Here is a 17,364-nt window from a genome sequence, read left to right as displayed (position 1 = left end):
ATTTGGTAATAGCATTTGCAATTTTTAAGAAATCGCTATTACCGAATCGCAAATATGATACATAGCACTTTGCAAATCAGAAATATCAATTTCTTAAAATTCGCTATTACCGATTCACAAAAGGCTTTTTTGATACATCTGGCCCACTGTTCTTTGAAGTGTGATTTAGATAATGCCACCAAAAGTCACAGCCGTTCCAGTCTGGATAGGCATTGAAGATGTGTTTGGTTCGATTCCAAACTTCATTGAGCTTTGAATGGAATGGATACATAAGGTCTGTTGTTAAGATGTGCCATTTACTTTACTGTATTTCAAGGTGTCCTAATTATACGTTTTTTTTCATTCAGAAAATTCATTGACATGGGTTTCATTGATGAAAAAAGAATAGCTATTTGGGGCTGGGTAAGTCATTTTCAATTGCTATTTCATTTGACTCATAAACAATACCTTCTGCTTGTAAAAGTGCTATATTGGTGATTGCCTATTTACACTGATTATCCAACATATAGGAGAGGCATCCTCTCTGTAAAGGGAAGCCTCTAGGATGTTCCATACAAAGCATGTATCTGACACTGGGAGAGTAACACTATTTTAACGGGTTCATAATTGTTTGGTTGCTTGTTCTGAGAGTTAACAAATTAAAGTACTCTTCTCAGAGAGCCATTTACAGTGCAGCATGTGGTCGAGGTAGAAGGCCGCGTACCATAGTTAAGAGAGCCCACCAACTGAATGATAATTTCTTTGACTTCAATGGAGTTGATGCGGGAGGTCAGGGGCCCATCGGAGGCAGTGAAGCATCACCACGTGGGCACTATGCTTGATGTGCCAACTTAGCATTTTTTTTGGTTTCCCAAGAACAAACTCCCAAAGCGAGAGTTTATTCATGAAAAACTGAAAATCAAAGACCAAGCACACAAGGAGTTTTCCTCCAGCATCCAGAGGCCATTGGGTGATTTTTCTAACTTGAACTGCAAAATGCCATGCAGGGTGGTTCCAGGCGCGAAAACTGAGTGACTGTCAGCCAGACAGAAATAGGATGGGACAACTAAGTCACTATGACCTGATGGCCCTGTGTAGGGTGGGCAGCCTAGCCAAAGGTTTCCAATAGTGAAGTCAGTGGAGACCCCTTAATTGAAGAACCCACTGCTTACCAGCTCTAACTAGAGAGGAAAAGTGTGTGTTTGGCTCTCTGTTTTTTTTATTTTAGGCGGCCCCTCAGCTCCACCAAACACCAAATGACCCCTTAGGCGTAGGACAATGTGGAATCAGAATAATTTAAGTAGCCTTTCTATTTTCATATGATGAAATGTATTGCTAATAACTATGATAGTTTCAAACACCGAACAGAATTTACTCATTTAATACACTTATAACAACAGGCATGAAAAGGTACACGAACCCCAATAGTGTTGTGGATAACACCTGGGTGCACCGAGGTTCCTCACACTAAAACAAAGGACGATGTGCTCTTTCAGTAAATACTATACAATAAATCAACTCGTGTAAAGAAAATATGGTGGCTTTTTACTGCTGCTCCTGTTACCTACATGGGTCACAGTACAGTGACTCCTAAAGCAGAACCACCAGGACAGACGGGCTACATTCAAAAACACAAACTGCTCGGAATTTTTATCCCTATAAAAGAGCAATGTTCATTAACACTCAGTTTATTATCTATTAGAGAATAAACTGACAGATGTTTCCATTATTGGCTTTTAACTAACATACATCTTATTTACTTCTAGTTTCTTTTTCTTTATATATCTATATATATATGCATATATATATATATATATTACCTACTGGTGATTGCCAGTAGGTAGTTCTAGTTTGTACCTAGTTTCCATAGAAAAAAAGTGTTTTTTGACTCGCCTATATGTTTGGCACCATTTGACATAAAAAATTGTGCAGTGTAATCTTTTAAATTTCACTATGCCACTTTTGTGGACCTCTTTTTACAGGGCCATTCCCCAAACTGTGTGCCTTCTCCTTCTAATTTTTCTGACCCTTTTTGGCTGATTCTATGACTGTGGGCACTTTATCACTGCTGATCAGTGTTAAAGGGTATGTGCTCTCCCTTGTAAACTTGGTATGATTGGCTTATACCTGATTGGCACATTAAATGTACCTGTAAGTCCCTTGTACAGTGATATCCCTATACCCAGAGCATGTAAATTAAATGCTACTAGTGGGCCTGCAGCGCTGCTTGCTCCACCTTCTGAAGTAGCCTTTCAAACCTGTATCAGGCCTGCTAGCGCAGGACTTGTGTGCGCTGTTTGCTGCCATAGGGACCTGGCATATAAATCTACTTGCCTGGCCCAGAATTCCCCTTTTACTACATGTAAGTCACCCCCAAGGTAGGCCCTAGGTAGCCCTATGGGCAGGGTGCTATGTATGTAGAAGACAGGACATGTGCCTAGTAGCGTGGCCTGTCCTGGTAGTGACAAACAGCCTATTTGGCTTCTCACTGCTGTGAGTGCTGCCCTCTCATAGGATTGCATTGGAAATGCCCTGCTCTATGACTAGAGATTATTGTCTGATTTATGAGAGGTAGCATAGGCATGTTTGCTGTGGTTGTAATGGTAGTGAGAAATGCTGCTTACTGGTGTAAGTGGATTTTTTATTACTATTACAGAAATGTCACTTCTAGAGCGTGAGTATTTCTCTGTGCTTATGACTCTGGTGTTTTGCAGCTTGACTCCAAGCCACATCTGGGCAGAGTGACAGTTGGTCCTTGTGCTTACTTTTCAGACAGCCTGTACACAGGGAGGGTGGAGGTGTCACAGAGGTGCATCTACATTTTTAATGGTCGTCCTGGGCTGAGAGAAGGGAGAGGTGGGGCACACATGCATCTGTAAAGGCTGTGCCCTGGCCTCACACAAAAGGGTCATTTACTCCCAACCGATGTTTGGAGCCTGTGCTGGAGGAGAGAAGGGATACCTCCAGAATCAGTTGTAGCTGTTTGAAACCCCCTCTCCTCTTCATTGGAAATGCTTTGCAAAACTGAGTGTAAGTACAGGGGATTTTTCCCCACAGTTTACACAAGAAACAAACTTGCAACTGGACACAGAACACTGCTGGAAGGACACATCAGGAACTGACTTGGACTGCTGCTGCTGCTATTGGGCCACTAGGAGAGACTGCCACTGACTGCATCCTCCTTGTGCTGGCCTGTTGCTGGGTCCTGCTGCACTGTGTTTCACTTGTGTCCCTCAGGAGTGGGGTGCTGTCGCCCCTGACTCCCAACCGCTGGCCTTTTCAGCATGAAGAGCACTTTCTTAGAGCTGTCAGAGCACATGGAGTAGAGCTCTGTTTAATGTCCACGTAGTGCAGGAGAGTGCCTTCCTCGAATCCTGCTAAGCGCTTCCTGAACCCTCGCTATGTAGCCAGGTCAGCGCCTGGAGATAGCCTGGTCTGGGGAAATAAATCACTGCCGCGACCTGCTCGGATCACTGGCAATGTGTAGAGCACAAAGCAGACTCTTCATTGGTACCCCTTGGGGTGCAGGAACAGACGGAGCGTGCCACAGGGGTACCAGCAACCACCTCCTGTGGTGCATCACCACTGCAACCCGGTAAGTAGAGTCAGAGCAGCTTGGAAGCCTAGGAGGGCTCAGAATGTGCTCCCTACGCACCCAGAGAGATAGAGGGAGCCGAGACGCATCCTCTCCTTAGTCGCACCGCAGGTTTGGGGATGGCGGCTGCAACTTCCTTGTCTTCCCCTCCAAAGTGGGTGGACCTAGGGGTTGCCAAGCCCCCATCCCCAGGAGGGGAGCATATGGACCCAGACAGGTCCCTCCCCCACTACAAAGACCAGGGGGGCCCGAGCCCAGAGGCTCTTCCCCCCCATCGGGCTCTTTGTGTGGTTGAGGTTACGGGCGGGGTGGCAACCTCGACTGAGGTCCCCCCGGCCTCACTAAGCCCCCTTTCCTCCCACTGGCTGGAGAGGAGGGGAGGAGCGCCAGAGGCAGAACACGGGCATCCCAGCTGTCCCGTTGGGGGCCTGTGCCCTACGAAGAGGTTGTGGCCTCACAGTGAGTGGTTAGGGGCATTTGAGGTTGTTTTCTCTGCCTTGGAGATGTCACATTCTATGTGCACTCATAGCATGCCATATATGTTCTGACAAACCTATATGGGGCATTCATAAGAGTATGTGCACTAGGGCAAGTTCCTCTTTAGTATGTGCTTAATGTGCTGTTATGCCTTTCTGGTAATGTGTTTTTTTACCATGACAAGTACAACTCTTTAGTAATGACATTCCTGATTAATGCTTATGTTGCAGAATACTGAATACTTATGTGTTCTATTACGACTATTGCTTAATATCTGCAGAGTACTATATAATGTTCTGACAACTACTTGGGTAGCAGGGTATTAATGACATGTTATGTTTGGCCTAATGATGTTTTGTGCAATACAGTTTCTTTTTACATAACTTGGTGTGTGTTCCTTTGTGGTGTATTTATTGCTTCACAAGTGTTGTGTGTGTTGTGCAAATGCTTTACACATTGCCTCCACGATAGGCCTGACTGCTTGTCCCAAGCTACCAAGGGGGTGAGCAGGGTTTATCTTGGACGTGTAACTCCCTTGCCCTGACTAGAGTGGGTGGGTTCTGCCTGGCTTAGGTGCATACCCTAGCCAACCTGAAACCCCATTTGAAACAGCCTCCTAGCACCAGAATGCCTCTTTGCACACATTATGCCTGGTGCAGGCATAAAATGGCGCAAGGGGTTACAAAGAGGTGCAATGCATGCATTGCGCCACTTTGTGAATATGGCACGGCAGAAAAGCCACTTTAGCACTGATTTTGCATCAAAAATGAATGCTATGATGGCGCTAAGGTGGCAATAGGGGCTCTTAAATATGTCCCTAAATTTGGCAAAAACGTAGCCTTTGGAATCAGATCACACTTTTTTATTTGTTCTAAATCCGTTCAGTAGTTTAAGCAAAATGAAGGAATTCCAAATTTGTATGTCTAGGGTCATGACGACTTCACGAATACTGACAATCTTGTGCAGAGATCTGATTGACTGACAACATTTTAACCAAGAAGTATTGGTAGGCACTTTTTTGTGACTCACTTCAGCTGAGTCTCAAAAACAAATGAAAAAAAAAGGAAAGGGGGAGGTTACGTTACCATAACTCCCTAGACCTGGTGCAGGGGTACCCCTGGTACCCCTCCAGGTGCAAAAAAAAATGTTTTCATTCACTGTGAAATTTGAAAATATTTGCAAATTTCACTGTGAATTTTTTTAAAAGAGCAAGCACTGTCTCCCGTTATTGCTTTTAATTTTAACCCTGGTTGGGCCAGGTCCCAGGGGCATACTTTTTAAATAATATTAAGAGAAGGGCATATTGGGCCACCCTCCTTACTAAAGCCCCAGGAACCACCACATCCTCAGGGCAAAATGTACAACATAAGCGGGGAGTCATGTGGCCCGTATTCTCTGGGGCCACCACCTTCCCGGGGTCAGAAGTTAAGCAAAATAATGAGGGTGTACCGTGGAGCCCTGGGCCCCAGGGGGCACCACCTCCCCAGGGCTATATATATAAACATTAGGCAGGGGGACATGCAGCCCCTCATGCCCAAGGGACCACCACATCCCTGAGGCTCATTGTTAAATAAAATAGTGGGGGGTGTCCTGTGGAAACCTTGTTTCCCATGGACCCCCAACCTCCCTGGCTGTGTTTGCAAAGCGTACGGGGGGCTATGTGGACCCGAGGGAGCACCATACCCGAAGGCAATCTACTATATAATTGATTGGGGGGGGGTCCTGTGCCCCTACCGTGCTCAGCAACCACCACCTCTGTGGGGCAATACATTTAAGAAATGATTGGGGGGTCCTGTGGGGACTTCCACCTCTCCCAGGGCTACAAAGTGATTTTAGAAGGGGGTCCCCTGGCCCAGATGGTTGCCACCAGCCCCTAGCCTTGATACAGGGGTCCCCCTGGGACCACTTTAGGGAAAGAAAGCATTTTGTTTAATTCACAACAAAAATCATGAATATTTGTGAATTTCACTGTGAATTTTATAAAAAAGCAAGTGCAGACCCCTCCCCCCCAAACTCCAGGGACTGCCACCTCCCCGGGCTACAATAACAAATGAGAAGGGGGTTGCACGGACACCCAGCCCCGGGGACCACCACCTCCCTGGGGGAAAATTGATTAGATGGAGAGGGCCACACACACACCTCCCTCTTGGAGCCATACTTGGCCCTGGGCAACGCCACCCCAGGGCCAGCTCCTGCTACCTCCCGAGGTACCTACCCTTGACAGCTCCCACCAAGTGAAAGCAAACAGTCTGCTTTCAGCAAGGGGGCAGTTTAGAAATTCTCCTGCTTGTTGAAAGCAGAGCTTTCATCTTTTTCCCTGCGCACCAACATGCTGGCAGTCAAAGAGATTAACACATTGCTCCCACACACAGGAAGCTGCCATTTGCAGAAGCTCCCTTTGTGTGGGAACAGTCCAGGAGATGGCACCCAGATGGGACAGTGGGGGCATCCAGGCTCCCCCTGTAGTCCCCACAAGCACTTATTAACGTAAACTACAAATCATCCTAGTATGTTTTCTCTGCGGTTACACCTTGTATAAATGTTTGATGAGGACGCTGAAGGGAACAATCACATTGGCAAAATTACAAACACACAAGGTCACTGAAGACATTTCTTTAGCTTCTTTTACAAAACTGTAGTGGAGGAGGTGCACTATACAGAAGGACACTGCCTGAGGCCTAAAGTGATTTAAAAAAAAAATTGTTGCTGCAAATTTGTGGAGGATCCACAGCAATTGTTTTTTCAAAAATACAAGCACATTCTCCCTCACGTTTTTCTAGGCCCCCTGGGTGGGCTAGGTCCCAAAATGTGGGGAACATATTTATAATTTAGGGAAAGGGGTGTGCTTGGCTCCTCTCCCTAGGCCAATTTCAGCCCTGGTGACCCCATCCCCCATGCCCTGGATGCAAAGTAAAGGGGGAAGGGGCACACAACCCCGTCCCTGGGCCAATTCTGGCCCCTGGGACCCCATCCCCTGAGGCCAGTCATATATTCATAAAGGATGAAGGCCACGCAGCCCCACTCCCTGAGCCATTAATGGTCTTGGGGACTCAAACCCCCAGGACTGGCTAATATGCTATGACCCGGGATGCCCACCCCGAGACATAGTGGTTTCTCTGCCCGCACTGGTTTGAGCAGGGAAACCTATATTTGCTCTCACTTGGTAGGAGCAATTTAAATCTCCCACCAAGTGAGAGCAAACACAAAGTCTTCTCCCAGTGGGTGGGAGCATGAGAAATGGTCCCACTTGCTTAGAGCAGACTTCAGAATTATTTCCCTGTCTGCAGTGATGCGGACCAAGAAACAGATCTAAATATTGCTCCCACCCACAGGTAGCAGCAGTTGTAGCTGCTCCCTGTGGTTGGGATCAATGCTAGTTCTCGCAAATGTGTGGAGCCAGCTGGGGTCTTGGGCCTTATGGCACCCCCTATAGCCCCCAACCAGGATATGATGGGTGCCCTGGATTGGCATCAGGGCACCTACCCTTTGTTGACTGGGCCAGGGAGGGGGTGGTACTGGGGCAGAAATCAGCCTAGGAAGGGGACTGCGTGCCCCCTTTCCTGTAAAGATAGTGCTAGGTCCCCAGAGATGGGGATTAATTCAGCCCGGGGAGGGGGAGTCACATGCTCACTTCTTTAAAAAATTGCACCAGGCCCCCAGGATGGGGTCCCTGAGGCATAAACCGGTGTGGGACGGGGGCCCTATGCCCCCTCCTGTTACAAATGTGCTGTACCCCAAGGGATGGGGTCCCCAGTGCCAACTGCCACCTGGGGATGATGGTCATGTGCCCCACCTCCCAAAAAAATGCACTGGGCCCTGGGGGATGGGGTTCCTGGGGCTGAAATCAGCCTTGGGAGGGAGGCCATTTACCCCCTCGCTGTTTAATATGGTGATGGGTCCAGTGGATGGGGCCCCCATGGCAAAATCAGCCCAGTGAGGAAGGCCACGTAGCCCCTTCTCTTAAGCATGTTGCCGGACCCCATTGAATGGGGGCTTGCAGAGGGGGAGCTCTTTGCCCCCTCCTTCTAAAAATGCACCTGGCCCAGGGGGGGTTGGGTCCCAGGGGTCAAAGGTGGCCCAGGGAGGGGGAGCAAGTCCCCTCCAACCAAAAAAAGCACCAGGCCCCGGTGGATAGGGGGCTGCGTTTCCCCCTTCACTTTATTTTAATTAGTGGCCCTGGGTGAAGGGGTCTCCGGGACCATAATAGGTTCAGGAAAGGGGCCACGTGACCCTCCTCCTCTATAAAAAAAAAAGATGGCAACCCTCCAAAATACATGGCTGAAGGCCGTGCACAGAGTGAGGTTGCCAACATGTGGGGGGGTGGGCTGACCATGTAACCAACCCCCACTGCACACACCCAAAGGCCCTGCAATGTATGGGTTTGGCTGCATATGGATGATTGGACACAGGCCCTTTGGTCATTCCCCACCATGCATGACCGAACGCCCTACACAGCTTGGTGTTGGGTGCATGCAAGGGGATGATTGTAGGGCCTTGCTGCAAGTATGGTAATTCAATATTATTTTACATGAAAAAAAAACTAGAAATTCACTGAAAAAAACAAAGGTTAAAGTAACATTATAGGTCACCAGTTATAGTTATTTCACGTTACTATAACTTGTGCCCTAAGGTAACTATAACTTGAGTCATGAACATTTAAATTTCTATAATGTTACGTTAACCTTTACTTTTTTCAGTTAAAAAAAATTATATATATATATATATATATATCTATATATATATATATATATATATATTTATATATATACTACTGCAGTCACCAGTAGGTAGTTATAGTTATAGTGGACCTAGTGTACCACTCAGTTGAGATGCTGTCTTGAAAGCTTCGTGGTGATTCATCAAGCGGAGGCTGAGAAAAAATGGGACCCCCCTTGCAATTTCCCATAGGGAGTTTAGATATTCCATCCCAAACCAATGAACAGAATTACACCAAATTTGGGAGAAAGCTAGCTCTTGGTCCAGAAAGAGTGCATTTCGTAATTTGGTGTAAATTTGATCAGTAGTTTTGAGTTATTAAAGAAATACTGTTTATGTATATCTAAGGACGTGGAGGGTGTGTGGATCCCAGAGATCTAAAAATGAGTTCTGATTATCCTACCACCACTTCAGCCAGACTTTCAGATTTGTGTGAGAGTCTCTGATTTATTACTATAAACCTTGTATCTTTGGTGTATAAAACCTATTCTGCAACACCAACGATATATGTGAACTTTAAGTTTCATCTGCACTCATGGTGAACTTAAAGAACCTAGTGAAGAAAAGCATAGATGTACTATTTTAAAAATGTCAGCAAACAGTGTTTGCTCAAAAATACTTTCACTGTTTCCTTCATAAATCACTGCACCTTCTGGGTGGCCTAAGTGCACTTGTGAACTTTTTAACTTTTTGATTGTCATTCTTCTGAGGTGAATTCAGCATCCTTCCCAGTAATACAGTCTGCATTGCTGTAAGGAATTGGGTAATTGGTTGAGGGCCTTGGGTGGGGGAGAGTGGTGGATGTCCCACTCAGGCACCAACCAACCACAAAAAGTATCTGAAGTAACGTAAGCCTAAACATCTGGTATCATGGCACCAAAGTAGTCAGGCTTACCTTAAAGGTAATGTGTAAAGTATTTATGTAGCACGCAAGCAGTTATAAAGTGAAGCCACAACACAAGAAAATTCACATCCAATCTAGAACAAAATAGAGCACATTTTGATAATCTGATACAAAGACACCAACAATGCAATCAGTAGAACTGGAAAAATCAACGTGTAAAGGTTTTACTGGAAATAGTGCCAAAAAGGAGAAAATACCACTTGCTTGTACCTGATCACGTTAGACCGGGGGAGTCACAAAATCTGACAGTGATGGACCACACGCTGGACACAGAGACCAAGTTAGTCCCACTGAAGAGTTACCTCTCAGGTCTGGTGCAGAAAGTTATGTATGCGTAAGAGGAGGCTGGAAGGCGGAGGCTTTCAGCATGAAGAGCAGATCAAGCTTCGCAAAAGGTTGTTGCTGGAGAGCAATGATCCAATCGTTGCTGGAGCTTCGTCTTGGTGAATCGCCATTGACAGTTGCTATCGGCGCTAAGTGCATGCCTCATGTTGCTGATCATTGCGAATGGTCACTGGCGACAGAAATAGCAGGTCTTACCTAGCCTTTGTATTGTCATTGCATGCGGCAGAGTCTTGGGCTGAACGGGCCCATTTCAGGTCAAGAGGTACCAAAACCTTTCACCTTTTGCTTGCAGAGAAGATACCCCTGAATCCAGCCAAGAGTCCAGTACCTGGGGAGGCACCTCGTAGGGATCAGGGGCTCACTCCAACAGAGGCCACCACAAGTCAGGCAGGTCCAGTTCCAGCTCCAGTTGCTGGGATGTGTCTGGATGTTTATTATGTCCCTGGAGCTCACATAGGTCAGCAAAATGACTATTGGAGTCACTCTTCGCAGCCTGGGATCAGAACAAATAGGTCCAGTCTTTCTTCTTTAGACAGCAAGACAGTCATTAAAGCAGCAGGGCAGTCCTCTGACTGCAGGGCAATCCTACTTCTAAATCTTCCACATGTTCAGGAGTGTTCTGATTTGCAGTTATGGAGGTCCCACTTTTATACCTGGTGCCAGCCATTGTGTAGGAATATCCCCTGGCCTACCCTTAAAACTAGTTCTAGTCAATTCTTTCCCTTCCTCCGGTCCAGACTCCAAACATCTAGGGTGACAAAATGCAGGGCAGGCCTGGTATCAGGTTCGCTAGTGTGGGCTGTAGGCAAAGCCCCTGAAAATGCAGGGCCGGCCTGTTATCCAGTTCTCTTTTGTGGGATAGGTATGGCCCCTCCCCAGCAATCCTTTCAGGATGGTCTATCCTGTCCACACCTAGTCCCCTTTTTTCTCACTGTCTAGAAGTTGTATACAATCCCCAACAGTAAAGCCATTCAAAGTCATGTGATCCAAGACACTGGTGGAAAGACACTGATGGCTGGGACAAATTCAAGTCAATGTTCTAAAAGTGGCATTTTCAGAATTGTAACTTGAAATCTGACTTCACCATCAAAGTGGTTTTAAATTATAATACATTGGAGTATAAACAACATATCTCTATCTGCTCCCTATCTGAAGTTAACGCTTAGTAAATGTAATAAGGTAAGCCAGTAGTAGCCAATGAGAGAAATAGACTTGCAACTTGTATAATTGATGTTAGGAGTTTTTCACTGTCAGAACATGTAAAACTTGAACATACATGTTCTACTTTTTAAATAATTGCACCTTGTCCTATGACTCTTGTAGGACCTACCTTATGAGTGACTTATAAGTGATAGAAAAAGTAAGGTTTAAGCCTGGCAAAAGGTTTTTTTGTCAGGTCAAAATGGCAGTAACAGGCCTGAGTCATGCTTTAACATGCTACTTTAGCAGGTGGCACAATGGGTGCAGCTGCTCACTAATAGTATTTAATTAACAGACCTTCGGTACATTCAGTACCATTTACTATTTTATTTATTAAGTTCATTCGGTCTAGAAATCTAGTCCATTTAAAATAATAATAACAATCATACTTTAAAAAAAAAAAAAAAAAGGATGTAGTAAAAACATGATAACAATGTAAAACCAGTAGACGTCAAAACAGTGTAACAATAAGAACAACAAAACAAAACATTTCATCAAATATATAAATACAATAAAATGAAACATGAATAGATATAGTAAAAAAGGGGACAGAGCTAAAAACTAAAATATAAGACTTTTTGTCTGGAGGACCAGTATGCACAACCAAAAGATAAAAAAGACAAAAGATAGTCTGATTGGACTAAAAGAAGACATTATCAGAGTACCAATCAAAGAAAACAACAGGAAAACTATATGAGAAGGCTATATGAGCTTGTGCAGTCTTGGTAGTCATAAGGAGGGCAACAAATTCATAATGGAAATTTCCAACTAAAAACAATACAAAAAGGATAAAAAGAGAAGATTAAAATCCTTCTAAAAACAAGTATAGAAATGGCTCAGGAGCCTTTGGGTGCAATGAACTTGCGACGGATGTACCAGGCCTCCGATAAATATTTGGTAACTGGAATGGCAACCCTGGGAGAAAAATCATGCGTACAGATTCTAATGGCTGTTACTCTGTCCTGCAATGACATGTTTTTACAGAGGGGAATAATCCACCTCTTTCTTGGTGTCTTGTACAAAGGGCAGAAGAATAATACATGCTCTGATGTTTCTTTACAATGTTGACAGAAGATACACCTATCATTTGTAGCGATGTTAGATGGCCAATGGGCCGTAAAACCTTTGGTAGGCAATGTGCCATATCTTAACTGCAGGTATAGAGCACGGGCATACGGAGGGATAGGGAGGTTCAGGAAAATCTCAGCCCAGGGTTCATGCTTAATTTGGAGAAAATCCATTGTTAACCTACCCGCCCTCTTTTGGTGCAGGGAATCTTCGTTAACTTTCTCCCAATATCTGTTCGTAACAAATCTCCTAGCCTTGTCAGGGATTTGATCCGGGTGATTCCAATAATGGGGAAGACCCATTTTGTCCCAGGCAATTTTCATCTCTTTCAGCCAAGGGATTCTCTCCAATGCCTTAGGGGCGGCTATCAACTCTCTTATAGCCAGCCTATACATTTACTAGGTACTTACAAGTAAACTAAATGTGCCAATTAGGTGTGGTGACATTTTACCATGGTTAAGGAGAGAATACAAACACTTTAGCACAGGTTGTCAGGTGTAATTTGCAAATTGTTCTAATGCCAACAAAAACAAGTTCAGCAAAAATCAGGGAGTAAAGGCAAAGTGTTTAGAGGAATACCAAGGATGACAGGGCTAACAATTGCTCTTTCCATTTGATTTTAATAAAAAGTTGTGTCTTGGTGCCAATCTTAGGCTGTGGCCAGTGATATGTACTTGCTATTAACCCCTTCCCCGCCAGGGACGTAATGGTTACGTCCATGGCAGCACCCGTGTGGCGCCATGGACGTAACCATTACGTCCTGAATGGTGCCCTCGGGAGAAGCGCTAGCGCTCCTCCAGAGGGCCGCCCCCCCACCCCCCTAGGTCAGGGCTGACAGGGGAATCCCTTCCCCTTCAACCCCCGACCCCCCCCACCCCCCCTGTGACGTCAGCGCGCGAGCGCGCGCTGACAATCACACAACCTCCCCCATCGCGCTGGAAGCAGAGCTTCCAGCGCGATCGAAACAGAAATGCTCAGCCTTTCTCTTTCGATCACGTGGGGGAGGCCCGGAGGGGCTTCAAAGGGAAGGAAATGTATTTCCTTCCCTTTGAAGTCTCTCCGAGGGTTTCAAAAGCCGGATTGCTTGCAATCCGGCTTTTGAAACCCCACTAGACACCAGGGATTTTTTTTTTATATGTAATTGACAGAAGGGAGCGACCCCTTGGGCAAGGGTCGCTCCCAGGGGGTCATTTTTTTTTAAGGCCTTTTCTGCCCCCCCTGCCTTGTAGGCAAGGGTCGCTCCCCGGGGGGGGGTGAGGGGGTCAAATTTATTTTAGGCCATTTCTGCCCCCCCTGGGGGCAGATCGGCCTATTGGTATTAGGCCGATCTGCCCACAGGGGGGGCAGAAACCTCTAGGCGCCTGGGCAAATCGTTTTTTTGTGGTTTTTTTTTTGTTTGTTTGTTTTTTTAGAGATGGGGAGCGACGCATTAGGCAAGGGTCGGTCCCCTGGGGGGCAAATTGTATTTAGACCATTTCTGCCCCCCTTGGTGGCAGATTGGCCGATTGTAGGTCAATCTGCCCCCAAGGGGGGCAGAAACCACTAGGCACCAGGGATCTTTTTTTTGCGCCGTCACGCAAGGGGAGCGACCTTGTAGGCAAGGGTCGCTCCCCGGGGGGGGGGGTGAGGGGGGCAAATTTATTTTAGGCCATTTCTGCCCCCCCTGGGGGCAGATCGGCCTATTGGTATTAGGCCGATCTGCCCACAGGGGGGGCAGAAACCTCTAGGCGCCTGGGCAAATAGTTTTTTTGTGGGTTTTTTTTTTTTTGTTTGTTTTTTTTTTTTAGAGATGGGGAGCGACGCATTAGGCAAGGGTCGCTCCCCTGGGGGGCAAATTGTATTTAGACCATTTCTGCCCCCCTTGGAGGCAGATTGGCCGATTGTAGGTCAATCTGCCCCCAAGGGGGGCAGAAACCACTAGGCACCAGGGATCTTTTTTTTGCGCCGTCACTCAAGGGGAGCGACCTTGCAGACAAGGGTCGCTCCCCGGGGGGGTTGGGGGGCAAATTTATTTTAGGCCATTTCTACCCCCCTGGGGGCAGATCGGCCTATTGGTATTAGGCCAATCTGCCCCCGGGGGGGGCAGAAACCTCTAGGCGCCAGGGCAAATTGTTTTTTTTGTGGGTTTTTTTTGTTTGTTTGTTTGTTTTTGTAGAGATGGGGAGCGACCCATTAGGCAAGGGTCGCTCCCCTGGGGGGCAAATTGTATTTAGACCATTTCTGCCCCCCTTGGGGGCAGATTGGCCGATTGTAGGTCAATCTGCCCCCAAGGGGGGCAGAAACCACTAGGCACCGGGGATTTTTTTTTTGGCACCAATGTCACGCAAGGGGGGGTGACCCCATAGGCAAGGGTCGCTCCTGGGGGGGCAGGGGGTTGGGGGAAAAATTTATTTTAGGCCATTTCTGCCCCCCCTGGGCCCGGCTGAGCTAGAGGCCAAAATCCACAGGTAGGCACTGTTTTCTATGAAAAAATGTGATGTGTCCACGTTGTGTTTTGGGCCATTTCCTGTCGCGGGTCCTAGGCCTACCCACACCAGTGAGGTATCATTTTTATCGGGAGACTTGGGGGAACGCTAGGTGGAAGGAAATTTGTGGCTCCTCTCAGATTCCAGAACTTTCTGTCACTGAAATGTGAGGAAAACATGTTTTTTTAGCCAAAATTTGAGGTTTGCAAAGGATTCTGGGTAACAGAACCTGGTCAGAGCCCCACAATTCACCCCATCTTGGATTCCCCTGGGTTTCTAGTTTTCAAAAATGCGCTGGTTTGCTAGGTTTCCACAGGTGCCGGCTGAGCTAGAGGCCAAAATCCACAGGTAGGCCCTGTTTTCTATGAAAAAATGTGATGTGTCCAGGTTGTGTTTTGGGCCATTTCCTGTCGCGGGCGCTAGGCCTACCCACACAAGTGAGGTATAATTTTATCGGGAGACCTGGGGGAACGCTGGGTGGAAGGAAATTTGTGGCTCCTCTTAGATTCCAGAACTTTCTGTCACCGAAATGTGAGGAACATGTGTTTTATTAGCCAAATTTTGAGGTTTGCAAAGGATTCTGGGTAACAGAACCTGGTCCGAGCCCCGCAAGTCACCCCTCCTTGGATTCCCCTAGGTCTCTAGTTTTCAGAAATGCACAGGTTTGGTAGGTTTCCCTAGGTGCCGGCTGAGCTAGAGGCCAAAATCTACAGGTAGGCACTTCGCAAAAAACACCTCTGTTTTTTTCCAAAATTTAGGATGTGTCCACGTTGCGCTTTGGGGTGTTTCCTGTCGCCGGCACTAGGCCTACCCACACAAGTGAGGTATCATTTTTATCGGGAGACTTGGGGGAACGCTGGGTGGAAGGAAATTTGTGGCTCCTCTCAGATTCCAGAACTTTCGGGCACAGAAATGTGAGGAACATGTGTTTTGTTAGCCAAATTTTGAGGTTTGCAAAGGATTCTGGGTAACAGAACCTGGTCCGAGCCCCGCAAGTCACCCCTCCTTGGATTCCCCTAGGTCTCTAGTTTTCAGAAATGCACAGGTTTGGTAGGTTTCCCTAGGTGCCGGCTGAGCTAGAGGCCAAAACCTACAGGTAGGCACTTCGCAAAAATCACCTCTGTTGTCTTCCAAGAATTTGGATGTGTTCACGTTGCGCTTTGGGGCGTTTCCTGTCGCGGGCGCTAGGCCTACCCACGCAAGTGAGGTATCATTTTTATCGGGAGACTTGGGGGAACGCTGGGTGGAAGGAAATTTGTAGCTCCTCTCAGATTCCAGAACTTTCTGCCACAGAAATGTGAGGAACATGTGTTTTTTTAGCCAAATTTTGAGGTTTGCAAAGGATTCTGGGTAACAGACCCTGGTCCGAGCCCCGCAAGTCACCCCTCCTTGGATTCCCCTAGGTCTCTAGTTTTCAGAAATGCACAGGTTTGGTAGGTTTCCCTAGGTGCCGGCTGAGCTAGAGGCCAAAATCTACAGGTAGGCACTTCGCAAAAATCACCTCTGTTGTCTTCCAAAAATTTGGATGTGTTCACGTTGCGCTTTGGGGCGTTTCCTGTCGCGGGCGCTAGGCCTACCCACGCAAGTGAGGTATCATTTTTATCGGGAGACTTGGGGGAACGCTGGGTGGAAGGAAATTTGTAGCTCCTCTCAGATTCCAGAACTTTCTGCCACAGAAATGTGAGGAACATGTGTTTTTTTAGCCAAATTTTGAGGTTTGCAAAGGATTCTGGGTAACAGAACCTGGTCGGAGCCCCGCAAGTCACCCCTCCTTGGATTCCCCTAGGTCTCTAGTTTTCAGAAATGCACAGGTTTGGTAGGTTTCCTTAGGTGCCGGCTGAGCTAGAGGCCAAAATCTACAGGTAGGCACTTCGCAAAAATCACCTCTGTTGTCTTCCAAAAATTTGGATGTGTTCACGTTGCGCTTTGGGGCGTTTCCTGTCGCGGGCGCTAGGCCTACCCACGCAAGTGAGGTATCATTTTTATCGGGAGACTTGGGGGAACGCTGGGTGGAAGGAAATTTGTAGCTCCTCTCAGATTCCAGAACTTTCTGCCACAGAAATGTGAGGAACATGTGTTTTTTTAGCCAAATTTTGAGGTTTGCAAAGGATTCTGGGTAACAGAACCTGGTCGGAGCCCCGCAAGTCACCCCTCCTTGGATTCCCCTAGGTCTCTAGTTTTCAGAAATGCACAGGTTTGGTAGGTTTCCTTAGGTGCCGGCTGAGCTAGAGGCCAAAATCTACAGGTAGGCACTTCGCAAAAATCACCTCTGTTGTCTTCCAAAAATTTGGATGTGTTCACGTTGCGCTTTGGGGCGTTTCCTGTCGCGGGCGCTAGGCCTACCCACGCAAGTGAGGTATCATTTTTATCGGGAGACTTGGGGGAACGCTGGGTGGAAGGAAATTTGTAGCTCCTCTCAGATTCCAGAACTTTCTGCCACAGAAATGTGAGGAACATGTGTTTTTTTAGCCAAATTTTGAGGTTTGCAAAGGATTCTGGGTAACAGAACCTGGTCCGAGCCCCGCAAGTCACCCCTCCTTGGATTCCCCTAGGTCTCTAGTTTTCAGAAATGCACAGGTTTGGTAGGTTTCCCTAGGTGCCGGCTGAGCTAGAGG

The 17,364-nt window shown here is 46.9% G+C and overlaps 1 protein-coding gene across 3 annotated transcripts in view; it reads left to right on the top strand.

Moving 5' to 3' along the window:
* The window catches only part of LOC138284927 (prolyl endopeptidase FAP-like), a 551,554-nt gene that overhangs the window by 425,676 nt on the left and 108,514 nt on the right, over positions 1-17,364 (top strand). For all 3 annotated transcript variants that reach the window (XM_069224259.1, XM_069224257.1, XM_069224258.1), the window contains one exon: positions 348-402. In XM_069224259.1, coding sequence (XP_069080360.1) covers positions 348-402 — 55 coding nt within the window. The remainder of the gene's footprint in view (positions 1-347; positions 403-17,364) is intronic.

The sequence above is a fragment of the Pleurodeles waltl genome, chromosome 3_1 (assembly GCF_031143425.1).
Source record: "Pleurodeles waltl isolate 20211129_DDA chromosome 3_1, aPleWal1.hap1.20221129, whole genome shotgun sequence".
NCBI lineage: Eukaryota > Metazoa > Chordata > Amphibia > Caudata > Salamandridae > Pleurodeles > Pleurodeles waltl.
Note: the sequence above shows the minus strand (reverse complement) of the source record. Positions and strands in the feature narration are given on the sequence as shown.